The sequence below is a fragment of the Periplaneta americana genome, chromosome 7 (genome assembly GCF_040183065.1).
Source record: "Periplaneta americana isolate PAMFEO1 chromosome 7, P.americana_PAMFEO1_priV1, whole genome shotgun sequence".
NCBI classification, from domain to species: Eukaryota; Metazoa; Arthropoda; class Insecta; order Blattodea; family Blattidae; genus Periplaneta; species Periplaneta americana.
Window position 1 is genome coordinate 60,453,927 of NC_091123.1, and position 20,600 is coordinate 60,474,526.

Genomic DNA, 20,600 nt, shown 5'->3' on the forward strand with positions numbered 1-20,600 from the left:
TACACATAAGAGAGAAGTTAATCATCAACAATATATTCTCCTTCACTATTTACAACAGTCTGCTAATGCTGAAGTAGTTTTTAGATTGCACATCTGTAGAAATCGCGTGGTTTTGAGTTAAAGAAGTTGTCAAGTCATGTTTGGAGCGCATTTTCATTCGGAAAAGAAGTTCCTTGAAGGTTGTTCGATAGAGAGCGGAAAAGATGAAAACCTGAGGGCGCAAGATCAGGTGAATAAGTTGGATGCGGAATGACTTCCCAACCCAACTCCTGGATAGTGTTTTGTGTCAGGTTAGCAGAGTGCGGACAGGCGTTATCGTGGAGTAGCTTCACTTCACGCGGTCTTGTTGGTTGTTTTTCTTGGATGTCTCAGTTGGTGGCAATAAATGTCGCACGATGGTGGAATGGTCACAGTTCATCACATTTGCCAGTTCTCGGGTACATGTAGATCATTGTGGATTAAGTGTTTAAACGGTCTTCATCAAACCCCAAAGATCTACCTGAACTTGGAGTGTCACTAATGTCAAAAGATCCTCCTTAAAATGAGAAAACTATTTTCTTCCCATGCTTTCTCCGATAGCATTGTCCCCATACACGGCGCAAATGTTTCTGGCCGCCTCCGCTGCTTTCTCCCCTCTATTGAGCTCAGAAAGAAGAATATGTCGGAAATGTTCCATTTTCTCCACTTGACACTCCATTTTCTAGCATCCACGGATTCACTCACTATCTGCAAAAATGAAAACTTCAATATGTAAACTCAAGCAAAACAATTGAACTTCAAATAAAAAATGACAATCGATAAATAAATGCATAGCAACCGGAGTACCAACACATGAAACAAAAACGCTACGAACTTATGCACCAACCCAATACTACAAATATCATCGATATACAGAGGTCTTTTAGCTCATTTGGCAGAGTAACTGCCTATGGACTGGAAGATTGTGAATTTAATCCTGGGTTGTGGTGGGAGTTTTCTTGTTGTCAAAACTTCCAGAACGGCCCGAGGGTCCACTTAGCCTCCCTCGAATAGAGTACCCAGCCTTTCCAAGGTAAAAGGCATGTGGAGCATGGTGCCAACCACACCACCCCATTATAACACCGAGGTCATGACCTTTCTGTACTGTAGAAATACATAATAGGTGAATAAGACCGAAAAATTGTTACCTTAAAAAAATAGGTTATTCAGTAAGACGTAGTAATATTGTGTAATAGATATACGGTATCTTAAAGTCTACATTATAAAGTCTTCAATATAATTCAGGGTGAGAGATGATAGAGAAAAAATTTTTGGCTGGAATAAGCCATGTATTAAGAGAGAGGTGGATATTTTTGTAGTGGGGGAAATCCCTCCATATTCCATCCTCTAGAAATCGATTCCTTTTGATGGCTCTCACATTATTGAGAATCAGAAAGCTAATTTTACACTAAAAATTGTACATTATTTTATAAATAATGCAAATCCAAGTTTTTATACATTGCATATTTCTCTGTAATTTATTTCCACATGGAACAAATATTTAAGATTCTTTACCATTTGTTTCTTTTCTTCTGATGCAGGCTACATCTATTGATGATGAAGATGATGAAATATCTAGTACGTCTAAGACTTCTCTTTCGACTGTTGTAAGTGGTATGATGGACAAGGAGAAAGATGGTCGATCAAAAGCCACATTACTTCCATCTGGTGGTTCTCTCAAGGTATGTGTTATATCTCATATATTGCATAAACTCTATTCATATCTCATTTTCTTGTTAACAGAGTAACTTCATTACAATTTAGAATATGAAAAATTAATTAAGAGGACTATAACATAAAAAATTGTGTACCTTATTTTTTTATTCAGTTAAATTAAGCATTAGTCGAGCATAATGTGTAGTGGTTAGCAAATTAATAACTCCTTTGTATGCCAAAATAAATTCAAATTTTAAATTTGAATATAGTTTTCCAATGGATCCCAGCCCACTCTGGTCTGAATGGTAAGGAAAACGCTGAATAGTAATGAAAATGCTGATATGTTAACCATAGAAAGGAACTAAAATAAGCAAATAAAGAAATTGCAAATTCTCGTACCAAAAAAAAAAAAAAAAAAAACTCAAACCATCAAAACAATTTAATAGTGGAACACCAAAATTTGGGGTGAAAAGATTCATTGAAAGATTTAAAATTAATTTCTGATGTGTCCCTCGAAAATCCACCGTGGCCATGTTCATATTGGTTACTTGTCATGATTGCCTCAATAATGTCTTCATTGAATCAGTTTATTGACCTCTGCTGAATGATTGTTTTGCAAAAAGGAAGAGGATATGAACATGGAATACCTGGCAAAATGCTAATCTCTTGAGACTTCTGTGGATCTTATGTCCAAATATTGGGAAGCAAGACGGAAGGTAACTTTTTTATTGTTAAATCCTGAACTTAATACAAATAGGCCTACACCTACTCACATTCTTTTAATCATTCAGAATATGTATGTACTTTAGTTTGTTTTATTCATGTATTCCTTGGAGAGTTTCTGCCATAGAGTTGGGTACACCCAGTAAATGAAGTGTGTTTCAAGATAGAAAGTTTTTTTCTTTGATCTAAATAATATTTAGAATTAGTTCATTATTATTAGAAAGTTTGATATAAAACTATATCATTGATCAACAGCGTACAAACATGTTTTTCATTGTATACTATTATATATATGTTTTATTTCTTTTTCATGTCTTTGTCATTTGTCATGTAATTTTCACTGGCAACGAATATTCTGGTAATTGAATTTTTATACGTAACTTATCATTATATTCCTATTCTTCTGATTGCAAGCATATACACTATTGTTAGCATGCTAGTTTTACTATTAGATGCCTATTACTTTTGTATTTGCCTGTAACATTAACCGTTTATTGCCTGGACTCCGGAGTTGTCACATATACATACATCGATATGAGTCACATAATGGTCGGAAATAGCAATTTCTCAGAGCTGTAATTTTGGAACTATAGTTACACTGACTGTGACTATAATTCCAAAATCACAGCAACAAACCTGTTCCCATCTACGTCTCGGCCTTCCCAAAGGTCTTTTTCCCTCCAACTTCACAACTAACACTTTATATGCATTTATGGATTCGCCCATATGTGCTACATGCTCTCCCCATCTCAAATGTCTGGATTTAATGTTTCTAATTATGCCTGTCTGAAGTTGCACTCGAGCGCAGGTTCGATCCCCACTTGGGCTTATTACCTGGTTGGTTTTTTTTCGAGGTTTCCCCAACCGTAAGGTGAATGTCAAGTAATCTATGGTGAGTCCTCGGCCTCATCTCGCCAAATACCATCTTGCTATCACCAATCTTATCGACACTAAATAACCTCATAGTTGATACAGCGACATTAAATAACCAACTTAAAAAAAAAGAATACAATGCGTCCAGTTCTGCATTGTGTAACTTTCTCCATTCTCCTCTAACTCCGTCCCTCTTGCCCCAAATATTTTTCTAAGCACCTTATTCTCAAACACATTTAGTCTCTATTCCTTTCTCAAAGTGAGAGTCCACGTTTCATAATCATACAGAACAACCAATAATATAACTGTTTTATAAATTCTTTGTTTTTTTGAGAGCTGTACCATGAAAAGTCCCATTCTGAGGCTTATGTTGGAGCTTCGTAACAAGCTGTTTTTGTATGGTGATGAGTTGTTAGCCTTTTGCCCACTTAAAGAACTAGCACAAGTGGTAGTTAATTTGTTAAGTAGACATTACGAAAAGTCTCAGTTCAGTTTAAAGTAGAATACTAACATTCACAATGCATGCTATTGTTGTTTGCCTGAAGCTTAGACACTGATACCATCTTTCTTCTTATATTATGTAATTTCTGTTTTCACTTCCAGATTTGGAAATGTGTTGTGATAATGTACTTAATTTTTATTTACTTTTTAGTATTTTATTTTTATGCATGATGCACATTGACATGAATTTCTCTTAAACATATTATTACGAAGGATTTTTAGTTGGAAAGGAAGCAAAATAGTGACTTACTCGGAATATATTTAAGTGGTCTTTCTCCACAGTGTTTTAATGGTTGGATCGCATCTCTTCATTAGATGAAAAAAGAAGGAAAACGGTGTGTAGTTTATTTTATCTTACACCACTGCTATTTTCTGTAATGTTTTCTCTACATTCAGTTGTCCCCGAATTCTCAATAAGTAGTAGTATCTATTGCCCAGGCACTTGGAAGTTCTCCATTCGCCTTAATTCTCAATAAGTAGATTTAGACAAATAGTTTAATGAAGGGAATTACTTTTTCTCCCTTAATTTTTTTTGGAAGGTGAAGGTAGTTACAATCTTAGAAACATTGTACCATATTTTCTGTAGTCGGCCTCGGTAGCGCAGTTGGTATAACGCTAGCCTTCTGTGCTCGAGGTTGTGGGTTTGATCCCGGTGCAGGTTGATGGCATTTAAGTGCTTAAATGCGACAGGCTCGTGTCAGTAGATTTACTGGCATATAAAAGAACTCTTGCGGGACAAAATTCCGGTACACTGGCGATGCTGATATAATCTTGGCAGTTGCAAACATTGTTAAATAAATCATATTTTTTTATTTTTCTCTACTTTGTAAAACGTGTTTTTCTTCTTTTGTCTCAATGGAAAGTTGTTCAAATTAAACCTCTCCTGATTGTAAGATTTTGTTTTTGTGTGTGTGTTTTTTTTTTTTTATAAAAACATGAAGCATATGAACAAAAAGATACAAGTCCTGCAGTAATGATTAAGATTGCATACCTTTAAATCGCAGTATAATATATTCTGTTATGCATGTGCATACAGAATTGATTTCATGGAAGCTTATAATTGTAAGTCTTCTCCGGAATTTCAGGCTGCGAAGCAACGAATAAAAACACTAAAATTATCAGAAATCACAAAACCTCTAGAAAAAGAGACAATGTTGAAGATGATGGCAGATGCTGTGCAGAGGATCTTGAAAGCAGAAAGAGATGCAGCTTTGGGAGGTGTGTCAGCAGTTCGCAACAAGATCATCACCACTTTGGCCGCTTCTTTTAAAAGAAATGTTAGGGAAGGTAAGCCAAAGTTAATGTGTTTTTTTTTTTTTTTGCCAATATGTGAGTCTAAAGTGAAATACAAGAAATCAGCAAAGATGACCACCGAGTAATGATAAGCATGTCTGACTACGAAACTAGTGAGCCCGAGGTGTATCCTCAACCATTCGAAGCACGGTAAATGCTGGGCAGTTTTCAGTATTGGACTCTCAGATTCATTTCACCATAATTCCAACTTAATCTATCATCATTGAATAGCTCCAGACCAACACAGGGTATAGCAGAATGTAGTAGCGTTCACTTGCATCATTTTAAGGAGATTGCAGAACTCTCAGGGAGACAACTGAGTGTTGTATCGCTGACTCAATATATGGTACCAATCAGTGAATCACGATACTTACAAGAATGCAATGCTCCAGACGAAAAACACCCTCCCTATGAAAGGCAGGAAATAAAAATAGAATGAAAAACAGCAAAGACTAATTGATAGTTAATATTCTATGCATTCAGTACAATTTTCGAACTTCAGTCAATCAATGTTCGCATTATTCCAGTGTGAAACATAGGGCTCTCAGGAAACTCCAATTTTCGAACTTAGTTTCTCAATATAGAAAACAAGTTTGAAATGAGCATTTAATGTGTATAACAAGTATGACATTTTTATTTTCTGAATAGATGAAGTATAGGTAAAGGTCGTCTTTGGTGATGGTTACTTACAGACCTGTTACTAAATCTACGTATTACTCTGTGAAGAGATTTATTAAATCTACATACTTAAACTTCAACAAACAAAATTTGATAACTCAATCCCAAGGGAAAAAATGGAACTCTCTGCATCAAAATCCACAGTTAATTCCCGATTTACCACGAAAATCGTCTATAGCTGCATTTAGATTGGCAACAGGCCATGATTGTTTGGCCAAACACCTGCATAGAATTGGAATATATCAGTCCCCTAACTGCCCATTGTGCAACTCAAACCAAGAAATGGATTCGGAACACCTCAAAATCTGTGCTTCAGTGGCTGGTCATGATAATATCTTTGAAAAATATTGGAGTGCAAGAGGTCAAATGACTTCATTGTCAAACGCCTGGCATTAGAAAACAACAACAACAACTTTTCATCCAAAGTTTGCAGGTCCATTTATAGATTTTAAAGGGAGAGAAAAGTCGTTCCCTTTCATGTTACCCTTTAAAACACATAATGCAGGCGTCTCAAGGCCAATGCATAGAAATTGTTACAGAGAGCAAGTGTAGATAGGATAGTCAGCTGAAGAGATAAGTGCTATACCCCAGAATGCGTCGATATCCAGAGTACTGCAATCCTTTGCGCTGGAAATGCTGACAAATCAGCCTTTGTTATTCCAGCATGCGCTATTTGATGTATACAGATGTATAGGGCATGAATGTAGCCTATATCAGAGTCAGATATTCATAATTTTAAAGACCACAGACACTGGCCTAAATTGAGTTTTACTTTAAATGTTCATATCCCAAGCGTATTGAACTGGAATAACAATCGTGGCCAATTGCTCTACTCTGGGTATCCACGGACTCTGCTATACCTGAAGATAGCTGATCATTGATTCATGTTACAAGCGTAACTGTCGTGGGAGAAATGCTACAAAGCTGCACTTTTGTGTTGTACTTAATATGCATGTCACAATAGACGGTTATTTTCGGAAGAAATTTCTTAAGTAGTTTGCAATAATAATAATAATAATAATAATAATAATAATGATAATGATAATGTAAATACATTTATTTTCTAATGATATTATCAATGAGTAAAAAGAAGAAATCTGAAGCATGAAGAACCATGCATGTTACGTAATTATTTAAGCACAAGGAACTGGCCACCTTACCCCATTATCTGAGTGAATGTAACTTAAGATTTACCCATCCAGCAAGACTAGATTTCCCCCTCTTCTCACTTACCTATGTACCTGTGCTGCTGTGACATAGTGGAAAGAAAGGATATGCCTGTAACCATACTGATGAAGTGACGCTGATGAATGTGAGCTAACCTCTCTGACTCTGAGGTGGCATACACAGCTCATCTTGCTACATGATTCATTATAGTTTATTCTGCAGGCCCACCTTATCTCATTTAACTATAATACGAGTACACTGTTGTTGTTGTTGTTTTCTAATGCCAGGTGTTTGACAATAAAGTCATTTGACCTCTTGCACTCCAATATTTTTCAAAGATATTGTAACTTTTTATTTACTAACAACAATGTAATTTTATTATCTCAACAATAGGATTTGCTCTCCACACAGTAACACAGTATTCGTTAGTGCACTCCACTGACGACAATGACAATTTACTTGGACTATTACGAACAACAATGAACTGTTAATCTTAACTAATATTTACAAAGCACTATTTACAACACAGAACGGTCAGTTCTCAGTTCACAGCTCGTTTGTCTTGGCTAGTTCTTCTAGCTCAGTCACTCGCGTTCACAGAATCTCGAACCACAGACCTTCAGAGACGATCCACTGAACTTCGAACTCAGGTCCCCCAACTGCGGTCCACTGCACTCGAACTCCGGGCTTCAGGCTCCACAGTTACGGACACAACTCAAGTCGCGCTCTGGTCTCGAAGCTGGCTTCACTGCTACACAAGATTGGCTTGCTGTCCACTGACTTACTCTCTGACTGAATGACTGTATGACTGTCCCGTGTTCACTTGCGTCTTCTCTTTTATAACCAAACTATCGTTGCGAGAAAGTACGAGTTCTGGATAGTTCGCAATCTCGAATAATCGATAGATGCCTAGAAGATTTCCACGGATGTCAGGATGGCATTCTCGAATAATCTCGCACGCTGCTGCTCCCCTCCTTCACCACACGTAGCCATGCCCCAGGAGGCAGATGAGCGCGCAACCCGCCCAAAACACGGCTGACTTTGCACTTCCTTCTGCTGGTCGTGAGTTCGAATCTCACGTCGCTGTCACAATATTATCATGGTCAGCCACTGAAGCACAGATTTTGAGGTGTTCCAAATCCATTTCTTGGTTTGAGTTGCACAATGGGCATATTCTATTTCACGAGTACACTGTATAAAATAAGAAATTGCATGGTCCTCAAAAACATAACTAAATAACTATATTCCTATAGTCGTCTGGTTAATAAAGAAACAAATCTGAATAACTCGGTATGTATTCATTTTCTAAAGCTGTAACTTCTGTCACTTTCTTAAATGCGGAAATGAGTATTATTTCTTTTTCCAGTGGTGCTAAGTTTCCTGCTGGATGACTTGAGATCACAACTTGATCTTGGTTTTGCTTGGCTGTACGAAGAATATAGTTTCATGCAAGGGTTCAATAGAATGCCTGGATTTCTAAAACAGGAACACAGTATTGATGAAAATTACAACACACTCTTGTGCACTATGGCGAGCAATCTGATCGAAAGAGCAGAAATGAAAGACAGAGATGTGTAAGTATGAAAATTGTATCCTGTATGACTTCTCATCTTACTTTTCAATCAAAGTTTAAGTTTGCATATCCTTCGTAAAATGGCAGTAATCAAATTATATGAGGAAAATTTAAATTTATGATGCCATAAATAAATTTTCCTGCTTATTTTACAACTGCACTGTTAATTTCAACCCCATCCAGAAAGGAAAAAATAATCAGAAATATATTTAACTTTGAACGCATTTTTCTCAGTTATGAAGTTCATGAAGTTACTGCCTTTCTCCTTAGTATGGCAGTATACATAAAATAGCAAAACTGTTTTAGCTGATGAAAGCTATTTCTTCAAATAATTAATGGTATAAAATGCTATTTCTAAAAATATTTTTGGTATGAATACAACAAATTAATGCTATAATTTCACACCTCTAATTATCAATAAAACTGAAACTAATTGTAAAGAGCCAGTGATTAATCAACCAGTCAGTTTTCTTAACTAAAATTTGTTGTATGATTGTATTAAAATAGAACTAAGTTTATTTTTCTTCTTAATAGCCTCCTTGCTCGATTATACCTGGAAGCACCTCTTATAACAGAAGAAGCGACAGATCTCTTGAAGAACATGTGTAGTGATGAGACCAGAGCACCTGTGGGACTACACCTTCTTCAAGACTTGGTAATACGCCGACCCCCAAAACAACTCATATTTCTTAATGCACTTCTTTTGCATACAGCACATGAAAATCCTGAGGTAAGAACCATAATTTACGAATAATTATTTAATATTATACATGAGATGTAGTTGCTGTACACCAGCGGTGACCAAAGCTCGAACTGCAGTGATTACATGCGACAGACAGCCTATGAAGTAAGGAGACGGAGGAAAGGTACTTGGCATGAAAACTACAACCAGTGGTGGTTCCTGCACTAACATCTTGATCAATCCCGTGGATGAAAATCTCAAGCTTTGCTGTATCAGTAATGTCACTGCTGTCATCAAGAGCCAGTGAATAATATACGATTTTTCTTGCTTCTTCTTTTTAACCTTCCTCTTGAATATAATCAGGAATTTTCTAAATTCTTCTCTCGATACTTGGTCGAGAAATTCGCAGTTTTTCAAAATTAAACACTTCTTATGAACAAGTTATTTAAGCTATTTTAATCATTACCTTTTGAGAAATTCTGTTTTATTGAAAGGCTTCAGAGCATGAGATATTTCAAACCCCATTAGGTAGCTGACTTCCTTACATTTATTTATGTCATCTTTACTCTTCCTGGCTATGATTTAAAATATATATTATTTTAATGTACCGAAATACATATGATATTTCCATGCAGATATTCTGCGTCATCATACGATGAAAGAGTAATGGAATGAAGAAAAATTCTCTCCGGTGCCGGGATTTGAACCCGGGTTTTCAGCTCTACGTGCTGACGCTTTATCCACTAAGCTACACTGGATTCCACCCCGGCGTCGGAAGAATCATCTCAGTTTTAAGTTCCAACTCTTGGGTTCCCTCTAGTGGCCGCCCTCTGCACTACGTCATAGATATCTATGAACCTAGGACCGAAGTCCACACATGTGCTGAGGTGCACTCGTAATGAGTGACTAGTTGGCCGGGATCCGACGGAATAAGCGCCGTAGGGTGCAATACAAAATATTTAATAATCACTATAGAAATAAAATACTTACTCGTGAATTAAATTCTCATTGATGGGCAGCAGGGCAAGGTACAGGTACAGACACACCCTGACGGCGCTTATTCCGTCGGATCCCGGCCAACTAGTCACTCATTACGAGTGCACCTCAGCACATGTGTGGACTTTGGTCCTAGGTTCATAGATATCTATGACGTAGTGTAGAGGGCGGCCACTAGAGGGAACCTAAGAGTTGGAACTTAAAACTGAGATGATTATTCCGACGCCGGGGTGGAATACGGTGTAGCTTAGTGGATAAAGCGTCAGCATGTAGAGCTGAAAACCCGGGTTCAAATCCCGGCGCCGGAGAGAATTTTTCTCCGTTCCATTACTTCTTCATCGTATGATTTAAAAGACTTGTCAATTCCTGGCGTTTAACAATTCGTTGGCACATAATATTGAATTAGTTTTTGTACAATATTATTATTAAATGAATAACTAATAAATAGTTACTCTCATCTAAAGATTAAGAGGATTAAAATTGAGATAAAACCTAATAATTTTATCCTTCTAGGGAGAAGATCTAAAAATATCAATATTCATGCACATACAGGAGAATTATAGAAACACATATTTAGTGGCCAGTAATAATAATAATAATAATAATAATAATAATAATAATAATAATAATAATAATAATGATACATTATTCAGCGTGGCAATGAATGTTTCTGTGTTCTCCTAATTGAACAGTTGAGCAAAGTAAACTACAGTTCAAAAGTATTGGAAAGCACGACTGCTAATGGCTTCATTGCCAGATGCAAGGCACTAGACAACAACAACAACAACAACAACAACAACAACATTTTGTCCAACAGATCAACAAAAAAGCTCTCCTTCTCATTCTTTATGAAACCACCTCTTACTGCTTGTAGAGACAGAGTTTGTAGAGTGACGTAATACTGCCACTGCCTGCCTTCAGTACGTGAATGAAACACACAGCAATGTACAGGAAACTCCTCGTACCCGTTTGAATGTTTGTGATTACGCGATGTAATCACGACACCGCTTTGGTCACCGATGCTGTACACCAACCAGAATGAGAAAGAATGGGAACTGAGCATAGTATTAAAATGAAGGCACTACCAGCCGTTCTAAAACAATTTGCTTCCATATTTGTCATGAAGTATAATATCCTTGTATAATACACAACTAGAATTACTTACCTTACAATGAACGAGCAAGCTTAGACCTAGAGATATTCAGTTTCTGGCTCACTGTGTTCCTTCTCGGGAGATTTCCATTCAGAACAGTAACCTGATAGTTGAATGTACAAGATGGGGATGTGCCTGCCTACCAATGGCAGTTCTAGAACCCAAAGTACAAAAGGTTACAGTGCATGAAGATTAATGATTTCTTGTTTGGTTTTATAGGTCAGAAGTCGTGCCATAAAGTGTGTAGTGGATTTATATGATCGTGGAGATCTACGTAGCATCATAGAAGAGTATGCAATATTCTATCTGGGTTTCCTCCGTTTGCCACAACCACCAGATGTTCTTTTTGGTATGGATAGAGGACGTCCCGTGAAGATTGACATGTGGAATGAGGACATTGTCAGGGTGTGTCTGTACCTGTACCTTGCCCTGCTGCCCATCAATGAGAATTTAATTCACGAGTAAGTATTTTATTTCTATAGTGATTATTAAATATTTTGTATTGCACCCTACGGTACTTTTATTACGTTTTTTATGAATTAATAACACAGTACTTTGATAATATTCTGCATGAAGCCATCTATAAGTAGAAGTCACATTAATGTCACAGATTTTTTTTTACCTTGTTCATCTTTGCGCGTGCGCATGCGCACACACACACACACACACACATACATACATACGTACACACACACACACACACACACGTTGCGTCCAAGCTTTTGATGACTAGCTCGGTGTCATCATCTTCTGAGATTTAAGTGTCATGGGAGATTTCACGCCCCCCCCTCTCCAAAATAGCCATTCACTTCCTCTCTGCCCAGCGAGGGACCAGGGGTCTATTTCACCATTGAAATTTGCAACTTCGCAACATTTCACTTTTCAAAAGTTTTTTGTCCCCCCCTAAATTAGAGACTACCTTGTGCACTTTTCACTTAATTCTGCAAAGTGTTTGCATATCAGTAGCTATTGCAACTCCATTTTCTAACCAGTAAAAGATATATGAGTAATAAATTGCCCTTTAGATAAAACAGATAAACTTCTTCCTGTTTTTGGTTCTAAAATAGGCCCAATTCTTTCAAGAACATACTCTGCTTGAGTTGGTGTAATTAAAAAACTGTCACAAAATTGAAACAAATTGAGGTTATGAAAATTTATCTTGTTTTTATATCTCTCTTCTTGGGTTCTTCGTCATTTGACTTATTTAATAGTAATTTTCTGTTCTTATTATATTTCTTTTCTAAGGCTGGTATTCATAGTCGACACTTTATATCACCACTTTGCAAAGTGACACTTTTGACGAAAGTGGCTCTTTCATATTAGTGGTATTCATAGACGATCGAAGAAGTGCACTTCACAAAGTGTCACTTTACGCCAGCAAAGTGTAGAGTTACAATTTGGTTGGTAACAGAAGTCCCACAATGCCTTTCAAAACAAGTGAACAAACAATAACAAATTAATGACGTATAACCTACAAATTATAATGCTTGTGATTCGAATTGGGAGCCTAATTGATCGCGCGAGAAAGAAAATATATATTTAAAGTTGTTTTATTTCAATTTCTAGTTTTTGTGGACGATAGTTTAGATTATTTCAGTCAGTTCAGATATATAACATTTTATTAAATAGTTAGTGATACTGCTGGTGAAATTAGGTTAGGTTTTTTAAAGTACATAGCTGATCCATTAATTTATATAGTTAGATTAGGTTCTGTACATATCTTTTTCATTGATTTATGTCGCTAAGTTTAATTTTGTATGTATCCGTTTCACTGATTTATATAGTTCGATTAGATTTTGTACATATCTTCTATTAGTTTATATAGTTAGGTTAAGTTGGATTGAGTAGGTTATATCATTAATTTAGGTTTTATACGTATCTCCTTCATTGATATATCGTGTTATTTCCTTTATTTTCGTTTTTGTCTTTTTCGTGAATAGTGAATAGAAGTAAAAAAAGAATGAAATAAACACATTACTACTGCTATTATTATTGTTGTTATTATTATTATTATTATTATTATTATTATTATTATTATTATTATTATTATTATTATTATTACTATTTTCTCTCTCTCGTTTCCATTATTGCCTGCTCTTCAGGAATATTTTGAATGCCAAAATAGGCCTAATAGTATGAGATCTCTTTTCATGGTGAGGTTATGACTGCACATGAACTAGACACAGTAGATGTATTGCTTACCGGCGTGAAAATTACCGGTATCAAAACAGTAATGATTATACCAACATCAAGATAAAATCTTATCTCAAAATACAGGTAGTCAACAAAAATCAAAATCATTTTAAACCCAATATAATTATGGAATCTGCTTAGAAGGCAGGCACGTGAGATCTCTCAATGCTAATTTAAGATAGTTATGCCTACATTAGATTGAAGTTAGTTTAATATTATTTAAGTTAAAAAATTCGTTTCAGTAATAAAAAATAGGTTATATAAGCATATCTACCTACATATCACTTCATCGAATTGAGGTTATAAATATACGAATGTTACTACAGAAATACCTGAACTATAATATATATATATTAATGTATGGTACATATCTGTAGCATAGAATTTTAATGCAGTCAATAACTGTATTATTGGAGGCACTGGCAAACCTCTATTATTCGTTTTTGTCAACCAGTCATCGAAAATATAAGCAATCTCAATAAGTTTCTTTATCAGATTGGAACAGTTTTTTAAAATTCTATATCATTATAAAATTCCACGGGATTGTCTTTAGGCCTATCTCTAATGTAGCGCTTTTCGTACATTGTCCACATTGTGCCATCTCTTTCGCACGTTCTAATAATTGACAACTTCCAAGACGTCCGCCATTTTTTTTACAAAGTGTCACTTTCGGCTCAAAGTGTGGTCGGAACTACACTTTCATCCAAAGTGTTCCTTTGCACCAAAGTGTCGACTGTGCAACGGAAAAGTGATACTTTGCGTCTTGCAAAGGACACTTTAATCGAAAGTGTCGACTATAAATACCGGCCTAAGTTATTTTGAGTCCAAAGCAAAAATATACTGAATATAATAAATTTAATCCTAATGGCAAAGAGACTTGTTTCTTTGCAAAAATCCCATTCACTTTTCAGCATATGACTTTGCACTTTTCAAAACTATTGTACAGTACGATTATTTAGTCCTGACAGTCACTGGCAATATGCGCCTGGGTCAGGCAAGTCCATTTATTTATGCCAAGGGGTGTTTGGGTTAGTCATTTGCTTGCCTTCAGAGCAATTGGATGTCATATGTGAGGTAGAGCTCTATGTTTCCAGTACAGTTAAGCTGTACTGCATTCCTTTACCGACCGCTCGCCCTTATCTCTACTCCGGAGCTCTCCCCACTACTCCTATTACTTCCCCTCTTTTTGCGTTGCTGAGCTGTCAAGACTAAATAATCGGTCTGTAATGATGGAGCAGGGTTTCATGGGTTACTATTGTTTCGTCTGTCACCATTCTATAATTTCTCCATTATCATCGTCATCATAATTTGTATCAGTTCTGTTGCAAAGTAAGTTCTCTTCCATGTGAGGCACTACAGCATTGTCAAAGATTGCAAAGTGATCTGTGACTTCGGGATGTTGTTCTTACCAAAGTCTACTTGGGTCAAGATGATTAATGAAGTACCCATCATTGAATAAAAGGAAAATTAATTTAAATAACTGTTTCTGATAAATAGTAAATATGAAATTCAGTTCGAAAGAACTAAATGAAGAGTTTCAGCTGCATTATTTGTTTCATTATTTTAGATTGGCAAGAGTGTATGTACAAACAGTGGCAGATGTGAAACGAACAATCCTACGCTTGTTGGAGCAGCCTGTCAGAGGGATGGGAATGGACTCACCCCAACTTCTTACACTAGTCGAAGAATGTCCAAAAGGTGCTGAAACACTTGTTACCAGAGTCATCCATATCCTTACAGATAAAAGTAAGTTTTTGAATCAAACAGCATTTGAACAAAGTTTCTGTAATAAAGATAGTCACTTAGTCCTTCTTAAAATGTCCTCTCTTTCTCCCAGATCCTGTAGTTGTGTCAGAAATGTTAGGGGTGGGACTTCATAAGAGTTCGTAAATTAAAATGAAGGTAATATCAATAGATTTTGAGTGAACATGTATTGGTGTGACTTCATTCAGATGTAAAGTTGGGGGATTCTTTTTGTTATCAGGTATACTTTATGGAAAAAAAATATCCTCTGTAAATGAGTGTGACAGTGATGTATATAAGCTATATTCAGAGTTTCACTTTTAGCTGCTCACATACTGTAGTTTTATGTTGATGTTCAGACATTACCAATATTAGAGGCAATATACTGTACTGTATATAATATTGATAGAGAGAGAAAATCTAGAAAGTGATCACTGCCCTATAACAAGGGGTACTGTTTGGTTACAGCCTCGTAATTAATTTATTTGTTTATGTATAAAAAAAAACAATATTTATATGTAGTTAATAGGCTATATCTTCAATTAAATTGAGTTGACAACAAAGAGGTTTAAAGTGCTTAGCCAGGAAACAACTGAATGACTAACCAGCTAACCTATTAACTATCTGTCAACTGATCGATAAATCATCTGACGGACTGAACAATTTACTAGTCTGACAAACGCAGTTGGCAGATTCAATTGGTGAACCATAATTCGCTCATATGCAAGTCACCACGCAATTTACCATTGCAGACTACGGTACATATTATGTCCAAATTATTCTTTTCGAATATTGCCCCCATCCTCTAATTTCCGAGAAAAATTGAGTTCAAATTAGGGCCAGGGCACAATTTTCGAAAAGAATAATTTGGACATAGTTTGCAATGGGACTATTGCGTGGTGGCTTGTATATGCGTGAATTATGGTTCATCATGTATTTGATATAATTCCGCATATGCGTTGGGGGGTGGATGTGTGTGTGTGTGTGTGCGTGCGTGCGTTTTTTTTCCATGTACACGTGCGTCTATGTGTGCATACGTGCTAAAATAATAGTGCAAATTAAAGCCTAATTAACTATACTCATTTGCAAAAAAAGTGAAACACTTCAATTTCTTTTAATTTAAGGTATTCATTCAAATGGTTGTATGTTTGCGACTAGAAAACAATTGAATTGTTAATTAAATTAAATGTCTGCAAAATGTTGGTATGTTACTGTGGTAGGCTAACCAAATTCGGTAGGTATGGCTATCAATAACATTAACTTAGATTTTATAATAAAAATAAGAAAATATGTTCCGCGTTTTTTGCTGGTGAGTGTTTTTATAGGAAGTAATAAAGACAGTAAAGAGTTACATTACCGGTTGCTCTGTATGGTTGTGAAACTTGGACCCTAACTTTGAGAGAGGAACAGAGATTAAGGCTGTTTGAGAATAAGGTTCTTAGGAAAATATTTGGGGCTAAGAGGGATTAAGTTACAGGAGAATGGAGAAAGTTACACAACGCAGAACTGCACGCATTGTATTCTACACCTGACATAATTAGGAACATTAAATCCAGATGTTTGAGATGGGCAGGGCATGTAGCATGTATGGGCGAATCCAGAAATATATATAGAGTGTTAGTTGGGAGACTGGAGGGACAAAGACTTTTGGGGAGGCCGAGACGTAGATGGGAGGATAATATTAAAATGAGGGAGGTGGGATATGATGATAGAGACTTGATTAAGCTTGCACAGGATAGGGTTTATGTGAGGGTAGTAATGAACCTGTGGGATCCGTAAAAGCCATTTGTAAGTAAGTAAGTAATGAAGACAGTAAATTCCAAGATATTGAATGAACTTCTAACAGTAGGATATTGTTTATAAATTATTTTACTGTATAAAATTTGTTCTGCATTATCATGTTGCATTGCATTATACATCTTTTGATATGAAATTTGGATTTCATGCTTCTCATAGAAGATTTTCTTTTGTTTTAGCTCCCCCCAGTGCTGAATTGGTTGCAAGAGTCCGTGATTTGTATCACACTCGTGTGTCAGATGTACGGTTCTTAATACCTGTTTTAAATGGACTGACCAAAAAAGAAGTGATAGCTGCATTACCAAAACTTATAAAGTTAAACCCTGTGGTTGTAAAAGAAGTATTCAACAGGTTTGTGGAAATTATGCTTTGTTGTAGTATCATAATTATATACTGTGAATAAAATTACTCAAGTGAGTTGCTCGCACATTACACTAACCCTTTTTTTATATGCTAGTGTATGGATTTTTAAGCTCCAATCGATTTATAATGTTAATTGCCATCATGTATTTCATTTTGGCAAACATCGTCTATCATTTGTTTTTATGCATGTATTGGTTTTCACATCAATATCAATTTGATTTACAAGAGAAAAGGAATAATAATAATAATAATAATAATAATAATAATAATAATAATAATAATAATAATAGTGATAATGATGATAATCACCACCACCATCACTAGACCACGGAACTTTATGCACTAAGAAAAACCTGAAAATATACATGCAACTATGCAGTAAAAATATGTTTTAGAGGTTTAATAGTACGATATAAATGAAAATAATTTAAAGTAATAAGTGTAAAGAAGCCATATTGCACAGAAGACGATTTTCCCACCAGTAAAAAACATTTGTCTTCAGAAACCCATTGCTTCAATAAATCTTTTCTGCTACTTTTTTCGTTTGGCATGTTAGCAGTTAAATTTCTAAGCACTGTGATTCTGTATTGGTTCTTTGCTTGATAGTGCAGTAAAACGTCTTGAAATGAAAATTTACACTCCATGAGACCTCCTTCTAGCAGGGGTTTAAATACATTCAGTTTTGTTTCTATGAAATCAGAGCACTTTAGCAGCATTGTCTTCACAGCAGTTCCATGACCTCAACAATACATGGCTTTATTGTCGTTGGTGTCTGAATACATTCATTTTGGTTCTACGAAATCAGAGTAAAAGATGGTAAAAGTCTGAATGACATCTAGACGACTTATATTTTCGCCCTAGCCCCTGAAAAATTACACTTAAATGCCTAGTACAGGCTAGGCTAGAAGTCCCTTTACATGTTATTAGTATTGTCAATTGTTGAGCAAATTCAATCTGTATTTATTATTAATATTATCGTTGTCCATGTTACTATTGTTGAGCAGATTCAATCTTTATTTATTATTAATATTGTCGTTGTCAATGTTACTATTGTTGAGCAGATTCAATCTTTATTTATTATTAATATTATCGTTGTCAATGTTACTATTGTTGAGCAGATTCAATCTTTATTTATTATTAATATTGTCGTCAATGTTCTATTGTTGAGCAGATTCAATCTTTATTTATTATTAATATTATCGTTGTCAATGTTACTATTGTTGAACAGATTCAGTCTTTATTTATTATTAATATTGTCGTTGTCAATGTTACTATTGTTGAGCAGATTCAATCTTTATTTATTATTAATATTATCGTTGTCAATGTTACTATTGTTGAGCAGATTCAATCTTTATTTATTATTAATATTGTCGTCAATGTTACTATTGTTGAGCAGATTCAATCTTTATTTATTATTAATATTGTCGTCAATGTTCTATTGTTGAGCAGATTCAATCTTTATTTATTATTAATATTATCGTTGTCAATGTTACTATTGTTGAACAGATTCAGTCTTTATTTATTATTAATATTATCGTTGTCAATGTTACTATTGTTGAGTAGATTCAATCTTTATTTATTATTAATATTGTCGTTGTCAATGTTACTATTGTTGAGCAGATTCAGTCTTTAATAATGTTACCGTTGTCAATGTTACTGTTGTTGAGTAGATTCAATCTTTATACATTATTAATATTATCATTGTCAATGCTACTATTGTTGAGCAGATTCAATCTTTAATAATATTATCGTTGTCAATGTTACTGTTGTTGAGTAGATTGAATCTTTATTTATTATTAATATTGTCATTGTCAATGTTACTATTGTTGAGCAGATTCAATCTTTAATAATATTACCGGTGTCAATGTTACTATTGTTGAGTAGATTCAATCTTTATTTATTAATATTATTATTGTTGAGCAGATTCAATCTTTATTGACATTGTCAATGTTACTATTATTGAGCAGATTTAGTCTTTATTTATTATTAATATTGTTATTGTCAATGTTAGTATTGTTGAGCAGATTCAGTCTTTATTTATTATTAATATTGTCATTGTCAATGTTACTATTGTTGAGCAGATTCAGTCTTTATTTATTATTAATATTATCGTTGTCAATGTTACTATTGAGTAGATTCAATCTTTATTTATTATTAATATTATTATTGTTATTGTTGTGTTACACATTATTGAAATACGTATAAACTGAGACCTGCACTTCACTTCGGTAGTGGGTGAAGGAAAAACGTGATCCACTCCATTTAGTTGAGAGACTTTAACCATTGCAGATACAAGACGTGTTTTCAGTGTTGAGGAGCGTTTGGATTGGACGTGGATCACGAGACCTTCCTGCACTGTTGCCATAGCCTCCATGAAGCCCAGACCACCACAGCAGACAATGCACTCTGAGGCATAATAAAAGAAGAGGTTCGTAAACAACGATACGTGAACAACAATCAACTAAAAGATGAAGTTCGCTTAGCATTCCAAACGATCACCCCTGTTATGCTGCAGCGGATGAACACAAGAATGTGACGACGCATCAACCTTTCATCAAACATGGATTAATGAACTTTTGCACAATGTTATTCATAAAATTATATATACATATGTTTTTTGTATTCATAACAATGTTCATCTACATGCCTAACTATACTATGATGATAGCATGTAAAGGGACTTCTCGCTCACTCTGTATATACACAGAGCAACAGCTAGTCTGATGTTAAAATGGAAAACGACCAAACTTACACAGTAGGGACAAATATAGTAATTAAGAAGATAGCAATGACAAATGAAACATTTAATAGAAAAAGGAGTATTTCCTGCGGATCTCTGGACAAAGAATTAACGAAGATACTAGTGAACTGCTTTGTGTGGACTGTGACACTATGAAGCATAAACATGGACATTATGACGAAGTGAAGAGAAACGATTGGAAGCATTTCAAATGTGCAGAAGAACGGAGCATGTGAAATGGACAGACAGAATAAGAAACGAAGCTGTGCTACAAAGAATGGGTGAAGAAAGAATTATGATGAATCTGATCAGGAAGTGAAAAAAAAATGGCTGGGTAAGAAACTGTCTACTGCTGAAGGATGCACTGTAAGGAATGGTGAACAGTAGAAAAGTTCGAGGCAGAAGAACATATCAGATGATACTCAACTTTGAGATATATGTTTTGCATGCA

At 35.3% G+C, this 20,600-nt stretch overlaps 1 protein-coding gene across 3 annotated transcripts in view; it reads left to right on the forward strand.

Moving 5' to 3' along the window:
* The window catches only part of Sym (symplekin scaffold protein), a 55,660-nt gene that overhangs the window by 20,810 nt on the left and 14,250 nt on the right, over positions 1 to 20,600 (forward strand). For 2 of the 3 annotated variants that reach the window (XM_069830805.1, XM_069830804.1), the window contains exons 10-16: positions 1,560 to 1,700; positions 4,857 to 5,058; positions 8,276 to 8,483; positions 9,017 to 9,212; positions 11,533 to 11,774; positions 15,074 to 15,252; positions 17,226 to 17,397. In XM_069830805.1, the coding sequence (XP_069686906.1) occupies positions 1,560 to 1,700; positions 4,857 to 5,058; positions 8,276 to 8,483; positions 9,017 to 9,212; positions 11,533 to 11,774; positions 15,074 to 15,252; positions 17,226 to 17,397 (1,340 nt within the window). The remainder of the gene's footprint in view (positions 1 to 1,559; positions 1,701 to 4,856; positions 5,059 to 8,275; positions 8,484 to 9,016; positions 9,213 to 11,532; positions 11,775 to 15,073; positions 15,253 to 17,225; positions 17,398 to 20,600) is intronic. The other variant, XM_069830807.1, reaches the window with a different exon arrangement.